Raw genomic sequence first — 26,235 nt, 5'->3', positions numbered from 1 at the left:
AACTGTAGGTGGGTGGTAATTACAGCTCTCTCTAACGACTGCTGCCCAAAAAAATCCTCTCCAGACTTAAAAGCAAACGGACAGGAAAAAGATAGCTGTTGGAAGTGAATTCTTGAGGATGAGAAGTGTGGTGGAAGCGGTTTTGCCACATCCGCTCTGCCTTCCTTCAAAACAAATTCCTTAGGATGCAGGAAATGTATGTCAAAATCACTTTCACTGTACTTTAAAGTGTGTATGTCTCAATGAATATTATTCAGAAGTGCCTATTGCACTTGATCGTTTAGTGTGTTTCCACACCAAATATCAACACCAACATCCTCAAAAATTTAATTTTTTTTGAGGGCTAAAAAAACAACAGCCCCACCCTGACCCCCAAAAGGCAGATAAATGTCACATCCACATCATACGTTATTATTTCTTGGAAATAATTTTTAGTAACTATTTTCTTGAATTACAAAAGAACGTGAAATGTCTATCATACATTTAAACTGCATGGCTTGCCTCCAAAAAGTCCTGGGAACTATACAAAGCTGCCCCTTCACAAAGCTACAATTTCCAGCACCCTTAGTGAACTACAGTTCCCAGGATTCCTTGGGGGAAGTCATGTGCTTTAAATGCATGATCTGGATGTGACCTTCATGAAGGATGTAAGAGAGATCAAGCTAAAATCACCTTTCCCCCTTACAGAGCAACCCTAGGCATGTTTTTTCATCGTATGATCACACACACACAAGTTCATCACAATCTGGAGACAGGCGAATGTGAGCCAATGTTATTTTTACACCTGTGGCTGGTAATCAGAGAGTTGGACTGAATCTGAACCCAAATGAAACTCGACTGTGGGGAGGCTGGAACTGAAACAAAATCTAAACCCTCACGGTTGCCTTGAACTCATGTCAGGATTGAACACAAAACCAGTTCATAATAAGCTGTCCTGTAAACTGTCTATTGAGTGCAGCAAGAAAGGGCTTCTCTAGCTGTGTGTGTCTCTTCTAACCTGAGAAAAGCAGTCAAATAGAGACATTATTTCCCTTGGAGAAATGCAAACAGGAACAGAAGACACCGATTTCCTGGTTCCTTTCATCCCAAGGACAGGCTGCTTCTTCATCTGCAGTCCTAGATTTACCTGGAAGTAAATTCCATTGACATCAGTGGGTCTTACTTCTGTGTAGCTGCATCTGTGAGGACTACTTTGACATTTCCTAGAGCCATACTACTAGCAATAAACGGAGCATGACTGAGGTTTCAGCAGAAAATGTCTGTTATCTCTTTCAGACTATGACCTCAAGCCGCTAAATTCCAGGAAGCAAACATATTGGCCCTCATCTAGATCTCTTTTAATAATCAGCAAGCCTCATCAGCAAAAGTGATTGTCAGAATTTCCTTTCTAGATAAGATCGAGGTTTATCAAGTTCGCCTTTCTGTGCGACCTTTTTGCAAGTCAGATGCTCCTGGAGGCTCACTCAAGGAGGTCATTCAAGAGATTCCAGAGGTGCCTGGGCTTACCTAGGGCTCAGTTTCCTTGGGTTGATGGTCAAAGGAGACTCTAGTAAGTAGGTTTAGGATACAGGTGGTGACCATTTCGCACAAAGGTTGTGTTCCCAGTCCTCACACACATTGGTGGAGTGCATATAAGTGCACCCCACTCTGGCCCTGTTCCACCCCCATTCTGCTTTCTTCCAGGTTCAAAAGGGCCTGTGTGGTGGCAATTACACGTCAAATGGACACACCTAAAATGGCCGCCAGCTGTATATGGATTTATTAACACACATATAAAACCTGAGTGTGGGCTGGAAAGAGTCACAGCATTAACACTCCAACAGATCTTGCTTCCCCATAAGCTGCTCACACCACAGCTTTGCAATGAAAACCACAGATAAAGATGAGCCTCTCTGTGTCTCCTTTTCTCCAATGTCATCCAAACTCACATACAAAACAACTCTGCTATGGTTCACCTAACTTCAAGATGCTATCACTTCCAGCCAGGTGTGGGGGTGTGCGGCAAGCGCCTACAATATCTTCAAAGAACATTACTGTATTCTTTGTTGTCTCCAGGCCAACATGGCCCTCTCATTAGGATACTAATGGAGGAACTTAGCTGGACACTAGCTGGGCCAGGTAGGGTGAGACCTCAGAGGGCATAAAAATAGCATGGCAGGTAAGATGGAGAGGGGCATGGATGAGTCAGTAGTGTAGTTGTACATTTCAAGGTGCAGGAGGCCATCCATACATCCTCCATAGTCGTGTCTCCAGGAAGAGTGTCAAAAACACAAAAACAAAAACTGTTTTCATCCATTACATTGGACTCTGGTGGCAGTTTTGGAATAGCAGGCCAAACTCAGTCTCAGACTATGCTAATATATCACAGGCAACAGAAAAGCATGGAAGCCTCAGTGTCACCTTACTCAGTCAACAGGACAAGGAGGGTCTGTCAGTCATCCTTGTGATGGATTGTTCTGGAACTGTGAAGGTGCCCACCAAGTACCATGGAGAGCTCCTAGTGAGCCACTTTCTCTGACAAGGATTGGAAGTGAGCTGAGGTCTTTTGAGCCTCTGTTTCCAGTCCACCCCTCCTAGACTCCACCCCTTCAGCAGAACTAAGATCTCTGGCCTGAAGATGGGCATGTCTGCTGTGCTCTGTGGCTTTCTGTCTGGGGGCTGTTGGACTGGTGTGGTAGCATCTGGTTCCTGAGGCTCAGGGAAAGGCACCTGTGAGCGTCCTGGTTCCAGTTCAAGAAGCTTGGGTGCTGCGGCATCTGTTTCAATGAGTTCCTGCCTGTCAGCCTCAGGTATGGTGTTTTCCTGACCATCAGCAGCAGGCTCAGAACCTTTAACCCGGGCTGGCTCAATAGCTGGCAACACCAAATACTCCAACTCAGTGCCCTGACTCCTTCTGGACTCTGGAGTCATGACAGGTGCTGCAGCATATGACATCATCATTGCTGGCCAGGAGAAAGTCCTGGAACTATGTTCCTCCATGTTGACCCTCCTCTACATCATTACCTGTGTCTGGAACTGGGTGAGTGGTTGTGCAGTTGTTCTTACAGGGCAGAATGGAGAGGTGGCAGAGGTAGTGAAAGATGGAACATGAGGTGACAGATTCTTGAAGCTCATACAAACAAGGAAATTTCTGTAGTAAATTATTAACTTTTCTGTTTATTCTGTTCTGTTCAATACCTACATACTTATTGAAGAAGAGCAGGATACAAACACTACATAACAAGGGAGAAACCAGTTTTCCAGAAAGTGCCAATTTATTGATTTTAGTACACTTATTTATTTATACCCTGCCTCTTACCATAACATGCGGCTTACAGATAAAATCAGAATAGCTTAATTTTTCATTCGAGCCTTTTTTAAAAAAAAGATATTGATAGCAAAACAACGACAAGGGGAGGGAGGCATCCTGTTCCGTTCTTCTTTGTTGTGTGCCACTTTTTAAAAGACAAATCTTTAATCTGGGATTTTATCCTCTGGGCAGCGTGAGCAATGTTCAGCTATCAGAATCCACTGCAAGATGAGGGAAGGGAGTGGGGACAAGGGCAGTTCAATTCATTCTGATTCCACTGATTCCTCCTAGATGCCTCTACCCCTGTGCACTGAGCTTCTCCATCTCCCTCTCTCATTTTTGCTACCACTGTGCAAGCAAGACTTCCCCAGAGCAAGGCGCCACTGAAGAGCCCTACAGACACATTGCTGACTGTTTTGCTGCAGCAGAAAGGCAGTGGTGGTGCTTCAAGAGTGGTAAATGGTGGACTACAGGTGGGTAGTCTGGTGAGGGGACGTCCATGCACCTCCATTACGCACCTATAGCAAAGATTAAGAGGTGGGTGGGTCGTACAATAGACCCTCATCTGCTCCCAAAAGTTCTGAAAGCCCTGAAGTTTGTAATCATGCTCTCTACCCCACCCTGCCTGAAAATGCTGTATAATGCTGTATAGTCCCCATTAGAAACCACTGCAGAATAATAATAATAATAAATATTCCTGGCATATAGCTGACAATTGGACCCTAAAGTGCTCATGTATTTGGAAAACCACCTTCTTTCACTCACTGATCCCACCCTGGTCAATTGAGGGCGGCCGGGTCCCACAGTTTTGGAAGCAGCTCCCTACAAAAAGTACAGAATGTAATCTGTTAGTTTGCAAACAAAGGATTCAGAGATCCCAACTGAAATGTCAGGATGCCTATTTTTTGGAGCTTTGCCATTAATATCAGTGAAGAAGAGGAAACAGTTTGACATTTGGCTCTTACATTTTTTGCAGACCTGCAGAAATCTCTTCCAGGATAAAGGGAAACAATGGACCCTTGTTTGACCCAGCCTCATTTTTTTGCATTAAAACACGGGAACACCATGAAAAATGCAGCAAGGCATTACCTGGAATGTTTCATTTCATAAAGCTGGTGACAGTTAAAGAAAATCTGACTAAAAATATTTCTCACAAAAGATGCCCCTCCCCCCCCATTATGTCTTTGCATCTGGAGCATTCCTTTGCCTCATATGTTCCTTCTTTCTGGGTTTTTAACCTCAACGTATATTTCAATACTAATGTGCTTCTTTCCCCTTTTAAGTCACTATTTATCCTGCATCTTTTCAGAGATAAGCGCTTTTACTTCGTTTTTGTTAAGGCATTTTATAGTCCGAACCTATGCCTGTCTACTCAGAAGCAAGCTGCATTTAGTTCAGTGGGATGAGCTTCCAGGCAAGTGTGTAAAGGTTACTTGCCAGATTTACCAAGGTTTTGCGCTGTTTTGTAGTGGATGATACCTGCTGCCATTCTGTTGCGGTATGTATCTGAGAATATGCAAGATGTGTGCTGAGGAGAGGGAAAAAACTGGGGTCTCAAAGCTGCTCCCCCACCAGCTCAGAAGATAAGGTTTGGTGCACACATAATCCAAGGCACTTGAATTGCTTGATAGAAAAGCAAATGACGAAGGTAAGATTTTTATGCCTCAGCTATAACCTGGGATTCAATGTGCATTAGGTTACCCAGAAAGCTGGAATTTGATGCACAGATGATCTACACACATCATTAGAGAAATGAACTTCTTTTTTCTTTTTTTACATTTATCAGCAAGTATTTCAGACATGACGTTTACCTGATAAGAGAGGCCAGAATTCCAAAACAGATCAGAATTCCCCATTCCCCCAGAACACTATGAGCATTATAATGTTCCATTGTAGTTTCCCTGCCTGTGTGCCATATAGTGTGTGGTTTGAGACTGGAGCTCTTCAATCATAGGGACTTAACATTACAGGCAGCCTTTGAGCTTTGCCTATTAATTCGCTTCAAGGGAGGTCCTGATGATCTGAATAATGGAATTTGCATTTTAGTGCCCAACTTTGTATAAGGGATAGTGATGGGCAAACCTGTCAATTTTGGTTTCTCCTTTTTCTAATCTTAAAATCAATCCTCCACATTCCTACATCAATTTGTGAATTCTTTTTTGTTTAAGTCCTCATGAAAATTCACCTGCAAATGTCTCCTAATATGTTTGCATGTAATTTTGCCTAATACACACATTTCTGCAAAGCCATTTCCCCTAATATGATGCTTTTTAATATTATTTTTGCTAATACTTGCCTTTCATGCACACTTTGCCCTGGCACATGCATTTTTGTACACTTTTCTTGGCACTGTGAAATTCAGAAAACTTAAGAATTTAGAAGGACGAATGTGTTTTAGCTCACATATTGTTTTGGGCAGGAAAAATGTGAACTGCTGTGAAGTGAATCAGAATTCGCTCCTTTCCCTACTGAATTAGCCAGAATGGAATCTGGTATTCCAATGGAATTGCCTTTAGAAGGAGAGAGGGGAACAGAGAAAGCTCCATCTAACAGTCTTCAGTGCCCCTTTTCACTTCTGTCTTCAAGTCTGCATGCATTTTCTGAAATTCTGTGCTACAAATTTAAGGCCACCCAATAAATTATGAAAAGAGTGAAATGACATTTGAGTAGCAACTCTTGAAAGCAGATTTAAGCAAGCATCTATCTGAACTGGTTTACGGTTGTGCTTAAGAGTAAGGGGACAAGTGATGAGCCTGTAACAATGTATTTCCAGTTCCAATTTTTATGGCTCAAACACTGGACAGATAGCAGAAAAGCAGGAAATGGCATATGCACCCACCATTTCTAAAAATGAATAATTTCTGAAACATGAAAAATTAGAGAAAATACTGTTCATTTTACTAAAACTCAGTAAAAATTGCACAGGTATTCGCTTCAGTTGCCCTGAAACTTGCTCATTAGGAAATACAGTGTGTATCTCATAGGGTTAATTTTTGGTACCGTTTGACAAGGAATGTATTTTGATAACCAAAAAAGTAACCACAGCAGAGGTTTTATATTAGAGACGCATTTATCTTACGGAGCTCCTGAATGACTAAAACCATTGTTGTCGCTGATATGAAACAAATGGAGCATGCTAATCTTCTGTAAAGTGTGGAGAAATCACATTTCCTCTAGGTTCATTTGCAAAACCGGTTTATCATCAACACCTGTCTATTACTATGCATTCACTTCTATACCACAAAATATTAAAAAAAATCAGTGTTGTGCAGAATCTCAATTAAAAGCAAAGCAACATAAATCAAGCAGAATATTTTAAAGACACAGAAACAAAAAATGAGTCATCTGACAATAAGGTTATAAAAATAATGCATCATTTTTATAAGAAGGCTCTCTTGTTTCGAGCTCATTGCAGGTGATTTCATTAAGGAGAGTGTTACATAAACCCTGTTTCACTGTACTAAATAATTCCTTGTTGGTGACAGTCTGAGGCTCCCAGGTGCCATCGAAATGTACCTTTGTGGCAAATTGAAGGATCAAAGTGCAGCATTAAAAATGGGGCTGCGTACACATGAACCTGCTTGCAACACAAAAATGTAGCTTTTCTCAATCTGGAATTGTTTGTGTTCATTCTCAACATACCTGCTTTCAATCTAGGTTGATTCTAGTCCAGAATTCCTCAAACTCAGCCCTCCAGATGTTTTTGGCCTACAAGTCCCATGATCCCTAGCTAGCAGGACCAGTGGTCAGGGATGATCGGAATTGTAGTCTTAAAACATCTGGAGGGCCGAGTTTGAGGAAGCCTGTTCTAGATCTAGCCATCCACACAGGTGCTTGTGGTTGCTTTTGATGCATATTTGAAAAACCTTCCTTTGATTAGGTGATATCTTTTTCTCCCTGCACATGCCACAGGTGAACAAAGTTGGGAATGTGAGCTTGGAATACTCCCACATCACTGGGCAGGTGTGGGTATGTCCACAATTGCTGGGACCGCCTAAACCTTCTAAGTGTAAAGAAATGTTTTAAAATGCCATGCCACATTATGCAAGCACTGGACTCAATATATCGTTCTTCTCCTGTACAAGGATATGAATGTGGCTGTATGTCCAGAAAAATAGGAACCTTTTTCCTTCTTCTTTTTTTCTCCACTTCTTAGGGATGTTCACATTGTACATTCAACAAGTGTACAATCTGTGTATACAAATACTTGAGCTGTACATTTGTATGGCTATTCACATGCAGTGTTCAATTACTGTGGGGTATGTGTGTGTGTGTGTGTGTGTGTGTGTGTGTGTGTGTGTACAAAATAGCTGAAATGAACAAATCAGTAAGTATACTCTCTTTCACACAAACACTTGCACATGTTTAACTAGTGAGTTTTGAAATGAAACTCACTTTTGCGTCTCTTCATAGCATTCTGAATGCCAGTTATTGTTTTTAGGTAATTAAATGAAATGGAAAACTCTTTAAAGCCTCTCCGTGATAGATTTTAGTTCTCATTATCAGAATGGGTTCTAAATATTTTTCTTCTTCTCATTACTAAATCCTGATTCCCTCAAATATTTTTTTTTTTAGCCATATGATTATTTCCTGGCAATGAACATTTGTGCCTATGCCTTGAATATATGGGTGCTTGCTTTGAAAACTTTTAAGGGTGCAGGAAATTGCGCCTTTTGTTTACCCACATTTTTCCTATCCATTTGGACATTATTAAAAAATGTTCGTACATGCCTTCCCTCATAATGAACACTTTATCAGCTTTGGACATGGAAAAAGTAATCAGCCCTTTGTCATAACTTTTTGGCAGGGTGAGGTGGATGGGGGACGAGAAACAACAATTGGTGCAGAGGTAAGAGAAGAAATCTCGAACTTGCTGAAAGATTTATTGCGGCTGAAACAAACCAACTTTTCTTCCTGTTGGCGCTTATTATCAAATTACAGGCCCAATACTGCTCTGACCAGAAAGAAGCTGCTTCTACTCCTGTTTTTAAGGGCTGATCATTATGGCAACTGTTAAACAGAAATTTTACAAAAACCACCAGGCATAACATCGACCTTAATCTGTTTATCTACCATACCCTCGCAAGGCATGATTAGCCAGTATGACATAAAATGTACAAGACAGTGCTGTGCCTTTCTCTTTTCCCTTATTTAGTTTCCCCTCAGTTCTTGTACTTATATACTGTTTTAAGCAGCAGAATGTTTACAGGCAAAGGACAGCAATGCCTGACTCGGACAGGGCTGAAGGACAGTCATGGCCTGCATTGGGTCTGTAACAGAATTATTTGTGTTCATCAAAACTAATCCCATATTTTCTTTATGTCTATCTGAATAGCATCTGTGCATGGTATTTCAAGCTGATCTGCTTATAGAGGTCGATTACAAGGCAACTTAAGGCAGGTGCAACTATGGTGACAATGGTAAGAAACCAAAACAAGCTCCCAGAGGCTTTCTACCTGGCCCCTGGCTCCAAGAATCTCGTCACCTTACAATTGTTATTATGCACCTTGGTGGCTTTCTCTCAAATGGACACAAGCAAAAGGAGTCTGCTGAGGCCTCTCTTCTTTAGACTAAGGGGAACAATCCACTGGCTGTATCTTGGGCAGAGCCAGTGCTGATGCCCTTTCAACCCTTCCTCAGCTGAAAATATGCCCATATTATAAACTTAGGTAAAGGTAATGGGACCTCTGACCATTAGGTCCAGTAGTGACCGACTCTGGGGTTGCAGAGCTCATCTCACTTTATTGGCCAAGGGAGCCGGCGTACAGCTTCCGGGTCATGTGGCCAGCATGACTAAGCTGCTTCTGGTGAACTGGAGCAGCGCATGGAAACACCGTTTACCTTCCTGCCGGAGTGGTACCTATTTATCTACTTGCACTTTGACGTGCTTTCGAACTGGTAGATTGGCAGAAGGGACCAAGCAACGGGAGCTCACCCTGTCACGGGGATTTGAACCGCAGACCTTCTGATCGGCAAGTCCTAGGCTCTGTGATTTAACCCACAGCACCACCCACGTCCCATAAACTTAGTTATAAACTTAGTTGCCTATTAAGAATTTATGTCCATTTGTTGACCACCAGGGGCATTAAAGGTAAAAGGTAAAGGTACCCCTGCCCGAACGGGCCAGTCTTGACAAGACTCTGGGGTTTGTGCGCCCATCTCACATCTAGAGGCCGGGGGCCAGCGCTGTCCGTAGACACTTCCGGGTCACGTGGCCAGCGTGACAACGCTGCTCTGGCAAGCCAGAGCCGCACACGGAACGCCGTTTACCTTCCCGCTGGTAAGCGGTACCTATTTATCTACTTGCCCCCGGGGGTGCTTTCGAACTGCTAGGTTGGCAGGCGCTGGGACCGAGCAGCGGGAGCGCACCCCGCCGCGGGGATTCGAACCGCCGACCTTTCGATCGGCAAGCCCTAGGCGCTGAGGCTTTAGCCCACAGCGCCACCATTGCTGCACCTTAATTATGGTGTACCCTCCCAAGAGGGGCTTGCCCTGCTTAGTAGTCCTTCTCTGTGCCAGCTAGAGACTTCATTTTCTCAAGATTTCAATTACATGCTTTTAGGCTGCAATCCTGTACACACTTATCTGGAAGAAAGCCCCACTAAATTCAATGGAACTGTATGGAATTGCACTTTTATTTATTGGCACTTATTGCTTTCCCCTCTGCGGGTTTTTAGGCAGCATTATATTCTGTGCTTGCTTTAAAAACATACAAAAATACCACTAACTTTTAACAAGTAAAAAAAGGGGGGATTCTTAAACTCATTTTGCTGCTGCTTTCTGATTTTATCTTGGCTGTAATAATATATGGTCTACTATCATAGTGTGTTGTGACCCACTCAGAAGACTTAATTGAATGGCCAGTATACTGATGTCATGTCATAAATAATGTGATGAATAGCTGCCAACCCCATGCCACCAGTTTTTAATGTCACAGCACTCCTGACTAAACAATATCCTTTTGCTTGCACAAGTGCTAGAGGCAAATACACCAATTTACAAATGAGGATTGTAATCTATGTTCTATGGTAGTTATTAGGAGAATAGGAACAGGGGATGCATTGATCAATTAATGTGTGTAAGACATGATCTTACATATGTCACTTTCATCACTCTTGCATGTCACTTTGCATATGTCATTTATTTCACACGTGCCATTTCTGGTTATATAACCATTTCTTGCATGTGTCATTTTTATAGACTTTTCAATGTGATGTATAATACATTATCTTGTATATATCACCCCACAAAGTTATTCTGAAAAATGTGCCTGGTTTTTATACTTTTCTTTTCAAGCACATCCCCATTCAGAGGGTTGTGTTCTGTTAACATTTCCCAGGTATCTCAAATACTATTTTTAAAGAACTTCACACCCTTGGACTCTGACATCTGGAATATCTATCCCTACCACCATGTACAATTCAAATAAGGTGCAATTCAGGAGGGGAAAATCCAAAGCCAAAGATCATTTTAATGTTTCTGCTACTGAAAGCTGAAAAACTGAAGGCTGTGTTTCTGTGTTTGTTTTGTGCAACCAAAATCCAATGTGGGGAATCCCCTCATAATGAGACAGATTCGTACAGCATAAACAACAAAGAACTTCCTCTGTGATTCAGCACATGGATTCTGTTTCCAGTGGAAAGAAGTATGCAGCCTCTTCTTAATTATTTATCTTCTAAGTTCCTCTATGCTAATCTGCCACAAAATTAGAATAATAAAAACCATTGAAGGTCTTATCATCTGAACCATTAGCTAGCGCAAGGTTTCCCAAATGTAGGTCTCCAACTGTTATTGCACTACAATTCCCATTAATCCCTGCTAGCTAGGGATGACAAGAGCTGGAGACCCAACAGCTGGAGAACAACAGCTGGAGATCCAAGTTTGGGAAACTCTGGGCTAGAGCAAGGTGAATCTCTCACTCACCTGGAGCTTTGGCTAATAACACATAGCTTCTGCGGGGGGGGGGGAGGAACCCCCAGGAGTTGCACTCCCCTATTTTCCCCTCCACTACATCACAGCCTTTTGGGATGCAGGTGTTGCTGTGGTCTAAACCAGTAAGCCTCTTGGGCTTGCTGATCGGAAAGTCGGCGGTTCAAATCTGCATAATGGGGTGAGCTCCCATTGCTCTGTCCCAGCTCCTGCCAACCTAGCAGTTTGGAAGCACACCAGTGCAAGTAGATAAATAGGTAACACTGTGGTGGGAAAATCAACGGCATTTCCATGTGCTCTGGCTTCCATTGCACCAGAAGCAGCTTAGTCATGCAGGCAACATGACCTGGAAAGCTGTCTGTGGCCTGAAAGCGAGATGAGCAACACAACCCCATTGTCACCTTTGACTGGACTTAACCGTCTAGAGGTCCTTTACCTTTTTTTCCATGACAGCCTCTACCTCCATGATCATTTCAATTGCCCATAAAGATGCAACTGAACTGAGCTCAGAAGAACAGCTTCTTAGTGCCATGCTAGCCAAGTCTACTCAGGCTTTGAGTCCCATGGGGCTTACTCCCGAGTGGGTGGAGGACTGGAGCCTAAAGAGAAATGGAAAAGAGAAAAATTGTCCATGTGTATTCGTCAGATACACATATCTGAAGAAGCGTGCATGCACACGAACGCTTATATCAAAACAAACTTAGTTGGTCTATAAGGTGCTACTGGACAATTATTTATTTATTTTATTTCTATTTGGACTGCGTCAGACCAACACGGCTACCTACCTGAGTCTGAGTTACAGATAGGTAGCCGTGTTGGTCTGCCATAGTCAAAATAAAAAAATTCCTTCCAGTAGCACCTTAAAGACCAACTAAGTTAGTTCTTGGTATGAGCTTTCGTGTGCATGCACACTGTGTATCTGAAGAAGTGTGCATGCGCACGAAAGCTCATACCAAGAACTAACTTAGTTGGTCTTTAAGGTGCTACTGGAAGGATTTTTTTATTTTACCTGAGTCTGAAAAAGAGAAGTCAGCCAGCCCCCCCCCCCATTTTAGAAACCGAACGCAGGGGCGTGGCCCAGTTACCTGCGCGCCTGCGCAGAGACTTGCGCCTTCCTTCAACTCACGCGCCAAATCCGGGCCCCCTCACCTCAGCGCCCGCGCTTTGAGGTCCTTCGCTTCGCCCAAGCTTTCCTCTTGCTTTACCTCAGGCCAGCTGGACTGGCGCCCACGTGGGGAGAGACTAGTATATCCCGCCCAAGCGCTCTGTGGGCGCCTCGCCTGCCCGGCCCTCTCTCCTCACGCTGGGATTCCCCGCCCCGCCGCCGACTCCCTTGCCCCGCCGGGCTCCTCCCTCCGTCCCGTGCGCCTGGCTGCCCGTCCCGTCCCGAGCGTGAGCGTGTTTGTGTGTGACAGCCGGGAGGTTTTTGCTCCTCGCTTGGAAACCTCGCTAATATTTAACGGGGCGCCGCTGCTGTCGCTGCTGCTGCTGACGGAGAACTTCTGCATATCCGGGAGAGCAAAGTCTTGCGCGCTTGAGGCGAAACCCTGCACTTCTAGCGCTTCCTCAGCAGCTGCTGTTTCGCCCCTCGTCCAGCTCCCGCAATGAAGGTGGGTAGGAAGCGAGCCGTGTGGCCCTGGCGGCAAGTTCCTCCGCTTCTCTGGCGCGCGGGGCGACGGGAACGCGCCTGACGAGGCTGTTCGTGGGCGAAGGCGGCGGCGGCGGCTCGGGCGCGCCCGGAGTTTGGAGGCTGCCTCAGCCTCTCGCTCCATTCCGGGCGCCTCGTGTATCTACGCGCGCGCGCGCGCACCCCCCCCCCCAATTCCCTGGAGAGAGATGCTGGCTGACAGACGTACGGTCCTCGTTTTTCTTCCTCGCCAATGAAAGCGCAAGGTTTCCCGGGGTCGCTCCTGGGCTGCGGGTGCGGATTCAAGAGCGGAGCTTTGAGCTGTGGCATAAGTTGCTTGCCTTCCCATCTGGACTGATGCGATTTCATGCGCGTAAAACACAAATAACCCCAAAAGTCTGCAGAGAGGGACTGGGGTGTTTATACTTCTGAAGTAAACACCAGGGGAAACTTTCTGAAATTAACAGCTGTTGGGACAGAGGTTGGGTGGCCATCTGTCATGGATGCTTTAGCTGAGATTCCTGCATTGCAAGGACTAGAGATGTGTGAAGACCTGGGGGATGGGGGATGGAAGAAATTTTTTTGAATGGGGACAAGATATGCCCCCCAAACCCAAGTCAAAGAGCCTCCACTAGTTACAGTAGGGATGCAGTTCGAAAGCACACCAGTGCAAGTAGATAAATAGGTACTGTTTCGGCGGGAGGGTAAACAGCTTTTTCGTGCGCTTTGGTTTCCGTCACGGTGTTCCAATGCACCAGAAGCGGTTTAGTCTTGCTGGCCACATTAATAAGTAATGGTAAATGTGAGCTAAAAAGCATTGCATCATATTCAGTGTGGTGCTAATGTGAATCAGCACTAAGATATTTCCTTTAAAAAGACACAACTCAATAAGAAGGCCCCATAAATGGTAGGCCAGTTGTGGGTTGGATTTAATGCATGGGCATCATTGTCTATGATTGCCATAGAAATATATGTGCTCTTTATGCACATTACATACTTCTTAACTTCCTTCTTTTTTTCCCCCCAGACCGTAGTGAAGTTTCTGTTGGGATTTCTTGGTGTTGCAGTTCTCATCACAGCCATTGCTGTTCCTGTAGCTTTACTGACAAACCAAAGTAAGTTTGCAGTGTTAATTGTCTCTTGGTAGGTGATAGGAAGTGATTTGATCCTCCAAGCGGCATGAGAGCAATCAGAATGTATGTCATTTGGCATCATATGAATGTATAACTTAAAAGTTAATAGCGCTGCTCATTAACATCTGGAGAGCATTCCTTCCGGCAGCCAACTAGGGCCAGATCTGTGTGTTTCAATGTAGATGCGACTTTTTAATGTAAAAAGAAAGAGGATGCTTTTGATGGCCTCACCTGCAGCTTGCTTCCCTAAAATTCATGGCCCTGGGCTCTTCTCAACCTAAATCTGATCCTGCGCTCAGTTAGGAGCACTTGGAAAGAGCAGCTATGGTGGAGAGGGAGGGGATAGGTTACAGGCAACTCCCCATTTATGCGGGGGTTGCTTCACGAGGCACATGAGTATCAGTGGAAGCCGTGGAAGCCCACTCCATTCCACCACTCCCCTTACACCCTTGTCCCGTTCCACCCCTGCCCCAACCCCCCTTCCAGTGCCAAAAGCGGCATGCACATCAGTGGTTGTGTGTGTGCTGAGTGTGCGCAAATGAGGAGCTGCCTGTGCAATTTGCACCATGGTTATGAATGATGGAGGCAAGTGGCATCCACTGGCAGAGGAAGAGGAGTACGGGGGGGGGGAGCGCACCACCCCCGGAAGCGCGATCCTGGTGGGGTGCCAGCATGGCTGCCCCCGGGACGCATGCCAGCCCCGCCCCCACCTGCTCCGCCACTGGTGGCATCCCGTGAACTGATTTATTGTAGCCTAAACTTTCATATTCATATTTCATATTCATTGCAAAAACTAGACTCTTCTATATGATGCTGCATGTTCTCTCTTTATTTTGTGATAGATTCAGTGGGCCATTATTTTGGAAACTATGCATTGAGATTACATTTGCAAAAAGTACAAAGTAAAAAACAATCAACCTTCCTTACAAATGAAAATTTTATTACTTTCTTGACAGTAAACTTGCTGGAATGTATGGCTTTGTACATTTCTAGAATTTGTGGATCGAAGCAAGGTTGTAAAAAGGACTGAAACTATAGTTGGAGATAAATATTTTTTACGTTATAGAGATCAAGCAGCAAACGATGTATGTGTATGCTTATAAAGAATGTTTAATTTCCTTTACCCTTTGTGCACATCATAATAAATATATTTTACAGTGCAGTGCCGAACATGGAGATGAAAGGCAGTTGCAATTTGTAGCTAATTTAAGGAAGTTTCTACTTTGTAGATTCAGAGAGAACGTTTATATAGATACATAATGTTTTACACACAGTAGCATTTGATGTTTTAAGAGCAATTACTTGATACATCTTTTAAACAATGTTTCCACATGAAAAAGTAAAGTGGAGTAAGACTATTATATGCTATGGTTTGCATAGTGGTCTTGGTGTGCAGACTACTAAACTTGTTCACATGGTTCCAGATGCTGGCTTTAGGTATTTGAATTCTGCAATTGCAGGAACATCAACATTTCTCCTGTAACCTTCGACAGTTTCCACATTTTGGACAATGTCTATTTCAGTAAACTGGCTACAAATTTTATTACATATACTTTAAACAATTATTATTTTTTTGGCAGCTAAAAATTATGACAGCTAATGAGTTGCTAGGAAGTTAATAGTGCTGTTAATTAACTCCTGGAAAGCATTCCTTCTGAAGGCCAAGCTGGTTGTGATTGTGCTAGATCCGGGTGGTCAAAATGAGCCTGCTTGCACCCCAATCCTGTAAGAATGTGGGTGAGTGGTCCCCTTTCTGATAGCAAAAGGCATGTGGCAGTATGGGAGTCCATCCTTTTTTGTAAGTCTGAATACTCAGATTTTTCCTTAACCATTCAGCTGAACAAGCACTCATTAAATGACTGATACACTGACATATAGTTGTGTTTTCAGCTGTGAGCAAGCCTCCATTGATGTGAATAGGGAACCCTAGCTGCTTCACCTAGCTGCTTGCAGATCTCTAGGCAACAAGCATGGTGTGTTGCAGTGTGCTGAGACGCTTTATAATATTCAGGGATGTTAAAAAAACAATTTTTAAATGTAAATTGCACATATTTTGAAAAATAACAACAAATAATATCCACTGAAGAGCAAGCAGGAGACAAAACAAAATAAGAATGGGGGTGGGGATATTAGTGGGCAAGCCAGATCAATCCAGATAACTTGGAACACATTTCCTTTCCAACCCTTGAACATTGGTCCAATGTTCCTGATTAAAGGTTAAAAATGCAGTTGTAATCTCAAACAAGCCTTAAGTAGGATCAAAGTCCAGTCTAATTATAGAGTCCTGCGTTTGGTACAGCTTTTCAGTTTAAACGTTTTACTCTGTTTTATAAGAAATTAAAGCACCAAGTACAAATGTTGCAAAGGAAATAAAACATTGTCTTGCTAAAAGAAATAATCCTCTAGAAAAACAGAGAGACACTTCCTCTAGGATAAATTTCAGACTTTACAGAGGAAGCTGTAGTCAATCATGGCTTGAAGGCAAGTGCACTTAGAAGAATAGGATTTACTCTCCTGTAAGTATGGATAGGATTGTATCCCTAATCATGCAGAGTTGCAGTGGGCAACTTCCTTTGTGTGGATGCATACTTGGGGCTCACAGGGACCATCAGTAAGTTAATTTCTCAGGGCGCACAGTGACTGGTTCCAGTGGCTTTTCTGCTGCTTCTCTGTGTCTCTTCACTGCTAGTTGAGTTTGTTTCTGATTGTTTAATTTTTGCTGGATCTTATTATGTTAAACTATGATAAGTTGCCCTCTCCATCCTGCAGCTGTCGTCTACAGAAGTTTCAGGGTGAATATACTACAGTGCTAGAGATGTGAAGGGCTTGGGGGGGGTATGAAATAATTGTGTGTGTACTGGGGAAATTTTCCACCACCACCCCCAAATCATCACTGCTCTAATAAGTGTATTCCCATAACTTTCTACTGAAATACTGTAACATTGTGTTTTAAACCACAAATATTCCACTGTAGTGCAAGAGTGCTCCTCCTGTCAGTAATAATGCTGGGGAAGCATCAGATGACAACTAATAAAGCAGAATTATGTGTGGATGGTCTAGTGTAAGTCCACCACTAATGCACTGTTATCACATTAGTAACATGTTACAGGGGCCCTGCTACCAGACTTCATTGGGCATTCATTCTGCTTTGTTTGTGGGGAGGTTACACAATAAATAGCATTCATCCTGATTTGCTTACAGGTTTTGCTTATACATCCAGTATATTCCCATTATTCATTCATTCCACACTTCTCTGTGCATGTACACATCACTTTCTGAGAAGGATTGTGTCTGTTTCTTTTTTAAAGTGGAATCTGAAGGCAGCCCTGTATAGGGAAGTTTGTTAAGGTTTAATGTTTTATTATGTGTAGATACATTTGTGTGTGTTGGAAGCCCCCCAGAGTGGCTGGGGCAACCTAGTCAGATGGGCGGGATCTAAATAAAAAAAGGTTGTTGTTGTGCTCCTAGGGTGATGGAGTGCTGTAATCCACTTTAATTGTGCAAACCAAAACCAAAACTGGTGTATGCTTGGATCTTTTCTTGAAAATGCTGTCAATCTGGAGTTGTGCTAGGCTTTGGGAAGATTAAGGACAGTCTCATATGAAATGTGCTTCCTACTGAGGGAGGGTTCTGATTTAGTGCAAGGGGAAGTAAGTTTAAGTTCATGGCCATAGAGACATGTATGTGCAAGCCTCACACTATGTAAGGCATTGGTAATTATACCTTAGTGCTGTTTTGTAGATTTACAGCACCATAGCTGCATGTAAGATTGCATGAATACTTGAAAAAGTGAAACATACTGACGGAACATTAAGACTGTAATCCTTGGCCCACTTATCTGGTAGTTAAGCCCATTGAAATAACTTCAGAGTAGATGTGCATAGGTTTTAACTATAAAAGACTCCAAATTGTATACTGATGATGTCAGTAATATGCCGCCCATCTGACCAGGTTACCCCAGCTGCTCTAGATGGCTCCCAGCAAAATATTAACACAATAAAACATCAAACATTAACAATTATATGTTCAGATATTGCTATTTTGTTAACAAATTGTTATTTGTCCTTTAATTGGTGTGCAGTTGCTGTTAGAAGACTTAGATGGTGCAGAGATACCTGGTGTTATATAATAATGTAACATGTTATTACGTTAAATTGAGATAACACTCTATCTACCTCACTATGGCAACCATGACTTGTGATGGCTAACCAGAATTTCGGTTGCATCCTTTCCTAGCTCATCTACCTGAGATTCCTTACCTGACATTTGCAAAACCTGAACCTGGGAGCTTCTGTGTGCATATATTATGGAGCCTCACTGTGTGTGCCTCGCTCCCATATACAAAGTGCTGCTATATCAAGTCAGAAAAGTTTAGCTTTGCAGCTACCAACTCCAGCTGATGGCACCTCCACAAGGCAGGGGCCTTATGATAAAGCTCCACAAGGCAGGGGCCTTATGGTAAAGCTCCAGAAGGCAGGGGCCTTATGATAAAGCTATCATAAAAGGAACCTGAAATACGTTTTGGGAGTCACACTTCTGTGTTCACAGACAGTAGAGATAATACATTTCAGATGCTACTTGCTAGCCAGTTCTTGGTGCTCTGCTCAGATCAGCCTTCCTGTTTTCTGACTGTGCAGTGAATTGTTGACACGGCATTGAAAAAAATGGAAGAAAGCTATGAGTGCCAAATATGTACATTATGTAGAGTAGAACATTTGCATCTTACAGTGCTTTAATGCTGTGTTTTGAATATACAGTTTTGTGTGAGGCATCTCCCACACCACTTCTCCTTATTTTTGGTATCAGTTCCTCACACAAATGTTCTTAATTTCCTGCAAAATGGGTGGGGCGGAAGAGTGAAAAATGAGAGAGAAATAGTAATCAGCTGAATGCTAATACAAATTAGGCAATCAAATTAGGCATAGTACAGAGGCGCTCTGGTGCTCTCTTTCGCCCCTTAAACATCAGATTTTTGAAGTCAGTATCCTGAACAGACTTGCTTAGGAATAAGTTTGCTTGTCAGTGAAATTTCTTAGCTATCCTTTACCACGAGGTCCCAGGGTGGGTTACAAACAATAAAACAGTTACAGCCACCAAACAAAGAAACTATAACAACAGTTAAAAACTCTTCCATAATTAAGAAAACAGCTTAAATACCACATTTTTCGCTCCATAAGACGCACCAGACCACAAGACCCACCTAGTTTTTGGAGGAGGAAAACAAGAAAAAAAATATTCTGAATCTCAGAAGGCAGAACAGCAAGAGGGATCGCTGCGCAGTGAAAGCAGCAATCCCTCTTGCTGTTCTGGCTTCTGGGATAGCTGCGCAGCCTGCATTCGCTCCATAAGATGCACACACATTTCTGCTTACTTTTTAGGAGGGAGAAAGTGAGTTTTATAGAGCAAAAAATACGGTAGTTCCAATTCAGATGCAGACTGGAATAAGCTACATTAAACTGAGTAGACATTCAGATAATTGGGCAATTATCTTGCACCTTTAATACCGTATTTTCTGCCTCATAAGACGCACCGGCCCATAGGACGCACCTAGTTTTTTGGGGGGGAAATAAAGGGAAAAAAATTGTTTTCCCCCCAGGTGCGCTGCGCTAATCCCGAAGCTTGGGGCGTGCGGAGCTCAGCGCGCCCCAAGCTTCTGGGTGCCGGCAAGCAGTCCGCTAGCCCTGGGAGAGCCACGCGGCTCTCCCAGGGCTAGCGGACCGCTGCGCTAATCCAGAAGCTTGGGGCGTGCAGAGCTCAGCGTGCCCCAAGCTTCTGGGTGCTGGCAAGCAGTCCGCTAACCCTGGGAGAGCCCCGCGGCTCTCCCAGGGCTACCGGACCGTTGCGCTAATCCAGAAGCTTGGGGCGTGTGGAGCTCAGCGCGCCCCAAGCTTCTGGGTGCCGGCAAGCAGTCCGCTAGCCCTGGGAGAGCCGCACGGCCCTCCCAGGGCTAGCGGAGCGCTGCGCTAATCCAGAAGCTTGGGGCGTGTGGAGCTCAGACTGCCCCAAGTTTCTGGGTGCCGGCAAGGTCTCCGCTAGCCGTGGGAGAGCCGCGCGGCTCTCCCAGGGCTAGCGGAGCACTGCGCTAATCCCGAAGCTTGGGCCGTGCAGAGCTCAGCGCGCCCCAAGCTTCTGGGTGCAGGCAAGCTCTCCGCTAGCCCTGGGAGAGCTGGGTCTCCCACAGCTAGCGGATAGCTTCCTGAAGCCTGGAGAGCGAGAGGGGTCTGTGCGTACCGACCCCCCTCACTCTCCAGGCTTCAGCGAAAGCCTGCATTCGCCCCATAAGACGCACACACATTTCCCCTTCATTTTTGGAGGGGAAAAAGTGCGTCTTATAGGGCGAAAAATACGGTAGTTGAATAGAAGAGGAAATTTCAGTTTGCAGCTGCTGAAATCTTCTCTTCTATACAAATGTTAAAGGTGCAAGAAGCCTGACCATTTGCACAAGACTACTCTATTTTCTTTACTTTACAGATTTTCTTTACTTTACAGATCAGTGTCACAGATAAAATCCAGGAATCAATATTTCAGATAAAATTCAGAACTCAGGTATGCAATATGTGCATAAGCAGACTGGACTTCCCATAGTTCTAACCATGCTCATGGTGGCATACACACACGCGGAGACAGAGAGCAATAACTATGTATGTTTGTGGTAGCCTGCAAAATATCAGCACAGAAACTAAACATAGTACCAGGCAACAAAACAAAGTGGCATAGGCTTAACTGTAAAAAGACAAACAAACCTCAATCTGGATGAAATGCCAACTTAAATATAAGATGCTAATTTTATATTTGCATCCCAGCTGAATAGGAATATCACTGCAGCTCATGATGTATTGATTAAATTTAAGATGCCTTGTATTGTTTACCTGGTATTATAAGATCATTAAAAACTTAAAAGCTTGGTTGGCACTAGTTGTAGGCAGTGAAGAGCTGCTACCTGTTTATTCAAGTTGGAATTGGTGTTCTGATTTTCCGGTAAGCACTTGTGGAACATTCTTGTTTGGTTTTGGTAAGCATGTGAGTTGCTTGTTCTCTTGAGGGTGCTATCTACTATCAGAAAAGCTCAAGTAGGGATAGTGTTAGACTAAGAGAATGTGCTTCGAGAAGAGCCATGGAGGGTCCTGATTGCTGGGTGATCTGGTCACACAGTGTTGCCACAACATAAGATGATTCACTCTGTATGGGATGTATGCTTTCCTTTTCTCATGACCTAAACAAGGAGAAAACTGAATATTTCTAGGCAACCCTTCTTTTTCTTTTGCTATAATAATATCTGATGTAGGATGCTGCACTGCGAAGGTAGTTCTTTGTAATTCTTTCTGCTACTCCACACCTGGGGTAATATTATCTGCCCAATACCTAGTGGTACTTGTGTGATAGTGTGTGCTGTATTAGAGACAAGGGGCAAAAAGCTGGTCATTGCAGCCTCCCACTTTTAGCAGTTTAACTCTGTAAGCACAGCAGCTCATTTGTTTTACAGGTTACAGAATGCAAGATCCTGAATAAGAGTTGCCTGCTGTTTAACTCATTGTACACTTAAAGCGCTGCTAGTGTGATTTATGTTGCATTTATCTAGTCCAGCTTTTTGTTTACCATTTGTCAGGAAACTACTTCTAAAATATTGCTGGTTATGAGAAGGAATAAACACATGCAGTAAAATGTAGCTTTAGTACTGGTTGCATTTATCTTCTCTTTGCACCGTTCATCCTTACTTAGCATGTAAATATTATGGTTATTGTAACATACTGCTTTATGGCAGTAATATGTTTGATATATTTCTTATACCTAATTGTTCACCCTTTTCAAAAAGACCTGATATATTAAAATAAAGTACAATGCACTACATACTAAAGCTCAATCTGCTTTCTTTTTTCTTTTTTTGCAAGTTGTTTGTTATGCATTTGGACACCTCTTAAGATATTGCAACCAAATTTTTCAGGATGGTTCCTTAGATCAGGGAGCAACTGTGGTCCCTCCTACAGCTAGAGGCTACTTTGAATCAGTATGGTGGACTGAACCTTTCAAATCTGCATTGACTTTAACCAAATTATGCATGATGGTTCTTGAGATCAAAGAGCAGGTTTTTGCCTGTGTTTGGAAACAACTGGACACCATTTGGAATCAAAATAGCAAACTGAACTTTTTCAAAACTCCACCAATTTATTTATTTATTTATGGTTTCTTGGAATTCCCAAGCAGCACTGAGTACAAGACTCTAGCCATCTATAATTAGCAGAGAGTGCCCAGCTCTGCTTGGGAATTAGTAGGAGAAAAAAGTAACTTGAATAATTTTTGAGTTTGGACCTAACATAGCAGACTGAAGCTTTCAAAACTGATTTCTTGGTTTCTTAGAGTTCTTAAGCAACACCATATATGATGTTGCTTGTTTTGAAACATCTCATTACTGGCATTACTCATTTGCTCATATTAAGTATAAAGTTTAATGGGAGTAGAATTTATATGAAAAATGGGTATAAACAGATTTGCATGTTTTTCTGCTGCGCTATATTTTTGTTCTTATCTTAGTCCAAAGTAGTTATAACCTTTAGTACTTCAAAACAGTGCTGTGCCACTCATCACATTTTTGCCTTTCTATCTAGAAATGTTAGGTGATTTTACTATTCTTGGAATAATTAATGAAGGAGAGGGAAGTTGAACCTATAGATTTTTCTTTGACTTTTTCAATAAGGCTTCTTTTTTGGTGGGGTTCAATCATGAGAGACCATAGTGATGGTACAAACCCCAAATCTCATATCATTGTTGCAAGCATGATTGTAATCAAGGCATTTTATTTGCAAATGGTATATTCTGGGTTGGGCTACAAACAGATTCACTTTTGATGATGACATCCAACACAAGCAATCTTGCCTTTTTCCTTTTATTGACAGGTTCTCCTGACACCCGCAGGACATTTACTCTACAAGATTATTTAAGTGGTGATTTTCAATACAAATCTTTCAACTTACAATGGATTTCAGGTAATGGGCATGCATTTCTTGTCTGCATTAGGGCTACTAATGATACGTGATACAAAGGAAAAAAAGTTGTTTGCAAAATATGTGCAAACACAGAGAATGGGTACTGGGGCATCTTTTTAATTTCTGAATACATTAACTATGTATTCAGATACAATGTTATTATTTATGATAATAATACTTTTCATGTTTATAGTGCCTTTACTCCAACGGGAGCCTAGCATAGAGGACATCACAAAAATACTAACCATGAGATTCAATAACTGAAAATATATAGAATCTAAAATAGAATTAAAACCAATGCTAGCTGATGACATTCCAATAAACATTCACATATTAAATGCTTGGGCAAACAGGTAGTGTCTTTAAGTTACATTGAAGCAGCAGCATCCTGGGGGAACAAACATACTTCCCCAGGAAACAAGAAAGAGGTATGGAGAACTTGGTGCCCCATGAGTACTACTCATCGCTGAGTCTTACTGAATGGCTTCCTACATTTTCCCTTAGGAAATCAGTATCTCCACACGGCAGAAAACAACCTTTTACTCTTCAATGCTGATGATGGAACACAATCTGAAATATTGTCAAATGCCACCTTAGTAAGTTTTTATGAATACCACATACTTCTGCTGTCAAAACAGCTACAGTTTGAGTATTTTTCTTTTATGTATTCATATATGTTTCTTTCTATTAATGCCTTTTTCTTTCGTCAACAGACCCATTACAATAGTTCAGAGATCATATTGTCCCCTGACCGAAAATTTGCTCTTTTGCGATACAGTTATGAGAAGGTACTAGTGACAGCCTACTTTCTCTTTTGTGTCATCTCTTTCATATTAGTAGAAAAGTTCCAGGTTTTGTACAATATTGATTCACTTGGGCCTTTTGGTATATCAGGACTGGGGAAATGTTTTTAACACCAACATGCTTTGGCCAGTTACTTTGCATTGCACATATCCCGCAGTGTAGTCCAGTGTTGGATATTTGTGTGGATTTTTTGAGAAAATGCAGTTGGGAGGGATGTTTATTGTAGTAGCAACAAGCGGGTGACTAATTGCTTTCTTGTTCATTGGGAAAATAGGGAGATTCTTTGGGGTGGGCTGTTGCTGCTGGCATAAACAATTAAATGAATATATTTACCTCAAAAATACAAATCAAGTTTGCTAAAAAGGGTGGGGGATAGTTGCTGATAATACAGCTGCAGCTATAAAGAGGTATAAATAATCATTAAGTGCAACAAGCACGGGCAACTAAACCTTAGTTGCTAAAAAGCTTATTGTCTCTTTTCACCCACACCTCTAGACATCTACCGGTATGCTTGATTTTGCACTGAATGTCGCACTGCTATTTTAAGATTAACATATTACCAGCAATAACACAAAGGTCCCATGCCTATCTCTCCAGCTCCATGATAGGCAGAGGGTAGGGACTCATTCCTGTCAAGCTCATCTTCATAGTCTAGTAGCATAAGGGGGTGGGGAACTAGCAGCACAAGTCTTTAAATTGTACAGTCGTACCTTGGAAGTCGAACGGAATCCATTCTGGAAGTCCGTTCAACTTCCAAAGCATTCGACTTCCAAAGTGCTGCTTCTGATTGGCTGCAGGAAGCTCCTGTAGCCAATTGGAAGCTGCAGAAGCCCTGTTGGACATTCGGCTTTGGAAGAACATTCAAAAACCAGAACAGTCACTTCCAGGTTTAAGTCGTTCGGGAACCAAAATGTTTAAGAACTAGGCTATTTGAAAACCAAGGTACGACTGTACTCACAGAAGCAGTGACCAAAAATGTAAAGCTGCAGGATATAATAAAACGAAATGAGTGCTGCAACCCCAGAGTCGTCCGCGACTGGAACTAATGGTCAGGGGTCCCTTTACCTGTAAACTAATAGGAAACAATATGACTGCTGCAGAAAACGGGGTTGTGATGCAATCATGTCATATAATACAGGTAGATTTTATTATTTAAAGTAAAAAAAAATCACATTGGTTTAAATGGGAGGTTTCCCGCATGAGAAACTGCAAATGTGCTTTGATTTCAAGTTTTCTATTAAGTGCTCTGGGAAGATCCACACCACACATTTAAAGCACATCCAATGCCTGCTTAAAACATCTGACTTCTCCCAACGAATCTTGGGAACCCCCCTGCTTTTAAGCTACAGCTTCCAGCACCCTTAAGAAACTATAGTTCCTGAGATTCATTGGGAAAGTCACGTGTTTTAAAGGGATGGTGCAGATCAGTCTTACAACCTCTCTCGGTTTTGTGTGGGTTGGCCATGCCCAAGCATATAGTCCCATGGCTGTGAAGCCATTGGTGCTAAAGTGCTCTGACCACCCTATGAAAGCTTTGGGTTGTGTGGGCAAATACACTTCCAAGCCTTAGATGAGAAAGCTGTTCCAGCTTGAGAGCCACATTCCGGTGGTGCGAAGGGCCAGAGGCATAAGCAAGCAGAAAAATTAATGTAAAATGTTGTATTTGCTAGTTTCAACACACACTCATGCATCCCTCCACCCTCCAGCCAGACAAGCAAGAGTTCAAGAGCTCATCAAAGACAGGCAGACCATAGCACAAGGGGTGCAAAGCAGGGCTGGTGATAGGGGCAAGGCCTGGTCAGTGTTATGAGGGTCATATAACGATGCCTGGAGGTCTTCATGCAGCCCCTGCCAGAGACTTTGGTTTTAAGATTATTAAATAAAATGTAGATAAGAAGAACATGATTAGGAAAAGGATTTCGAACGCCAGCTTGGTGTGCCTTCCAGCTTGTCTTGGTGTTTTCCTTATGTGCAAACATTTCTCTTGCAGGTGTGGAGGCACTCATACAATGCATCATACTACATCTATGATGTGTCTGCTGGGTCAGTACTACTACTACAACTGTGTTATCAAAGTGCTATTGTTACCCTACAAAGGGGTTTTTAGTTCATGCCAGGCTAGCCAGACTATAAGAGTATTAGTAGTATTAGTGGTATTATGGTTGCTTTCCCCCTTTTTCTTTTACCCTTTGTGTTTTTCTTTTCTTGTAGTACCTTAGTACAGGTCAATCCAATTCCCGAGGAGATCCAGTACGTATCCTGGGCGCCTGTTGGTCACAAACTGGTTAGTGAATCACTTGTAGCCAAACCCATACCATAAAAGTTAAGTGGCAAAATTCCCATTGATTTTATTTAAAGGCTCAGGATTGCACCCAAGGGCCTTTGCATATTGGCAGTAAGGTTTTAAATATTTCAGGTCCACATGTTTCTTTAAAAATAAATTAATTAAAAAGGGTGCACATATCTATATTC

At 42.8% G+C, this 26,235-nt stretch overlaps 1 protein-coding gene and 1 long non-coding RNA gene across 2 annotated transcripts in view; one reads left to right on the top strand and one right to left on the bottom strand.

Annotated features, from left to right (window-relative positions):
* Positions 1–3,235: 3,235 nt before the first annotated feature.
* Positions 3,236–12,524, bottom strand: LOC309519125. Its single transcript, XR_014213685.1, has 2 exons — positions 12,368–12,524; positions 3,236–3,807 (listed from the first exon to the last, which is right to left on the bottom strand). It is a non-coding gene; the product is annotated as an uncharacterized lncRNA (long non-coding RNA).
* Positions 12,525–12,655: 131 nt separating this feature from the next.
* The window catches only part of DPP4 (dipeptidyl peptidase 4), a 52,967-nt gene continuing 39,387 nt past the window's right edge, over positions 12,656–26,235 (top strand). The window contains exons 1-7 of the mRNA XM_082198268.1: positions 12,656–12,828; positions 13,873–13,960; positions 22,870–22,959; positions 23,464–23,555; positions 23,673–23,747; positions 25,754–25,806; positions 25,975–26,047. Coding sequence (XP_082054394.1) covers positions 12,823–12,828; positions 13,873–13,960; positions 22,870–22,959; positions 23,464–23,555; positions 23,673–23,747; positions 25,754–25,806; positions 25,975–26,047 — 477 coding nt within the window. The 5' untranslated portion in view covers positions 12,656–12,822. The remainder of the gene's footprint in view (positions 12,829–13,872; positions 13,961–22,869; positions 22,960–23,463; positions 23,556–23,672; positions 23,748–25,753; positions 25,807–25,974; positions 26,048–26,235) is intronic.

This window comes from Podarcis vaucheri (assembly GCF_965113315.1).
Source record: "Podarcis vaucheri genome assembly, chromosome: 1".
In the NCBI taxonomy this organism is placed as follows: Eukaryota; Metazoa; Chordata; class Lepidosauria; order Squamata; family Lacertidae; genus Podarcis; species Podarcis vaucheri.
Note: the sequence above shows the minus strand (reverse complement) of the source record. Positions and strands in the feature narration are given on the sequence as shown.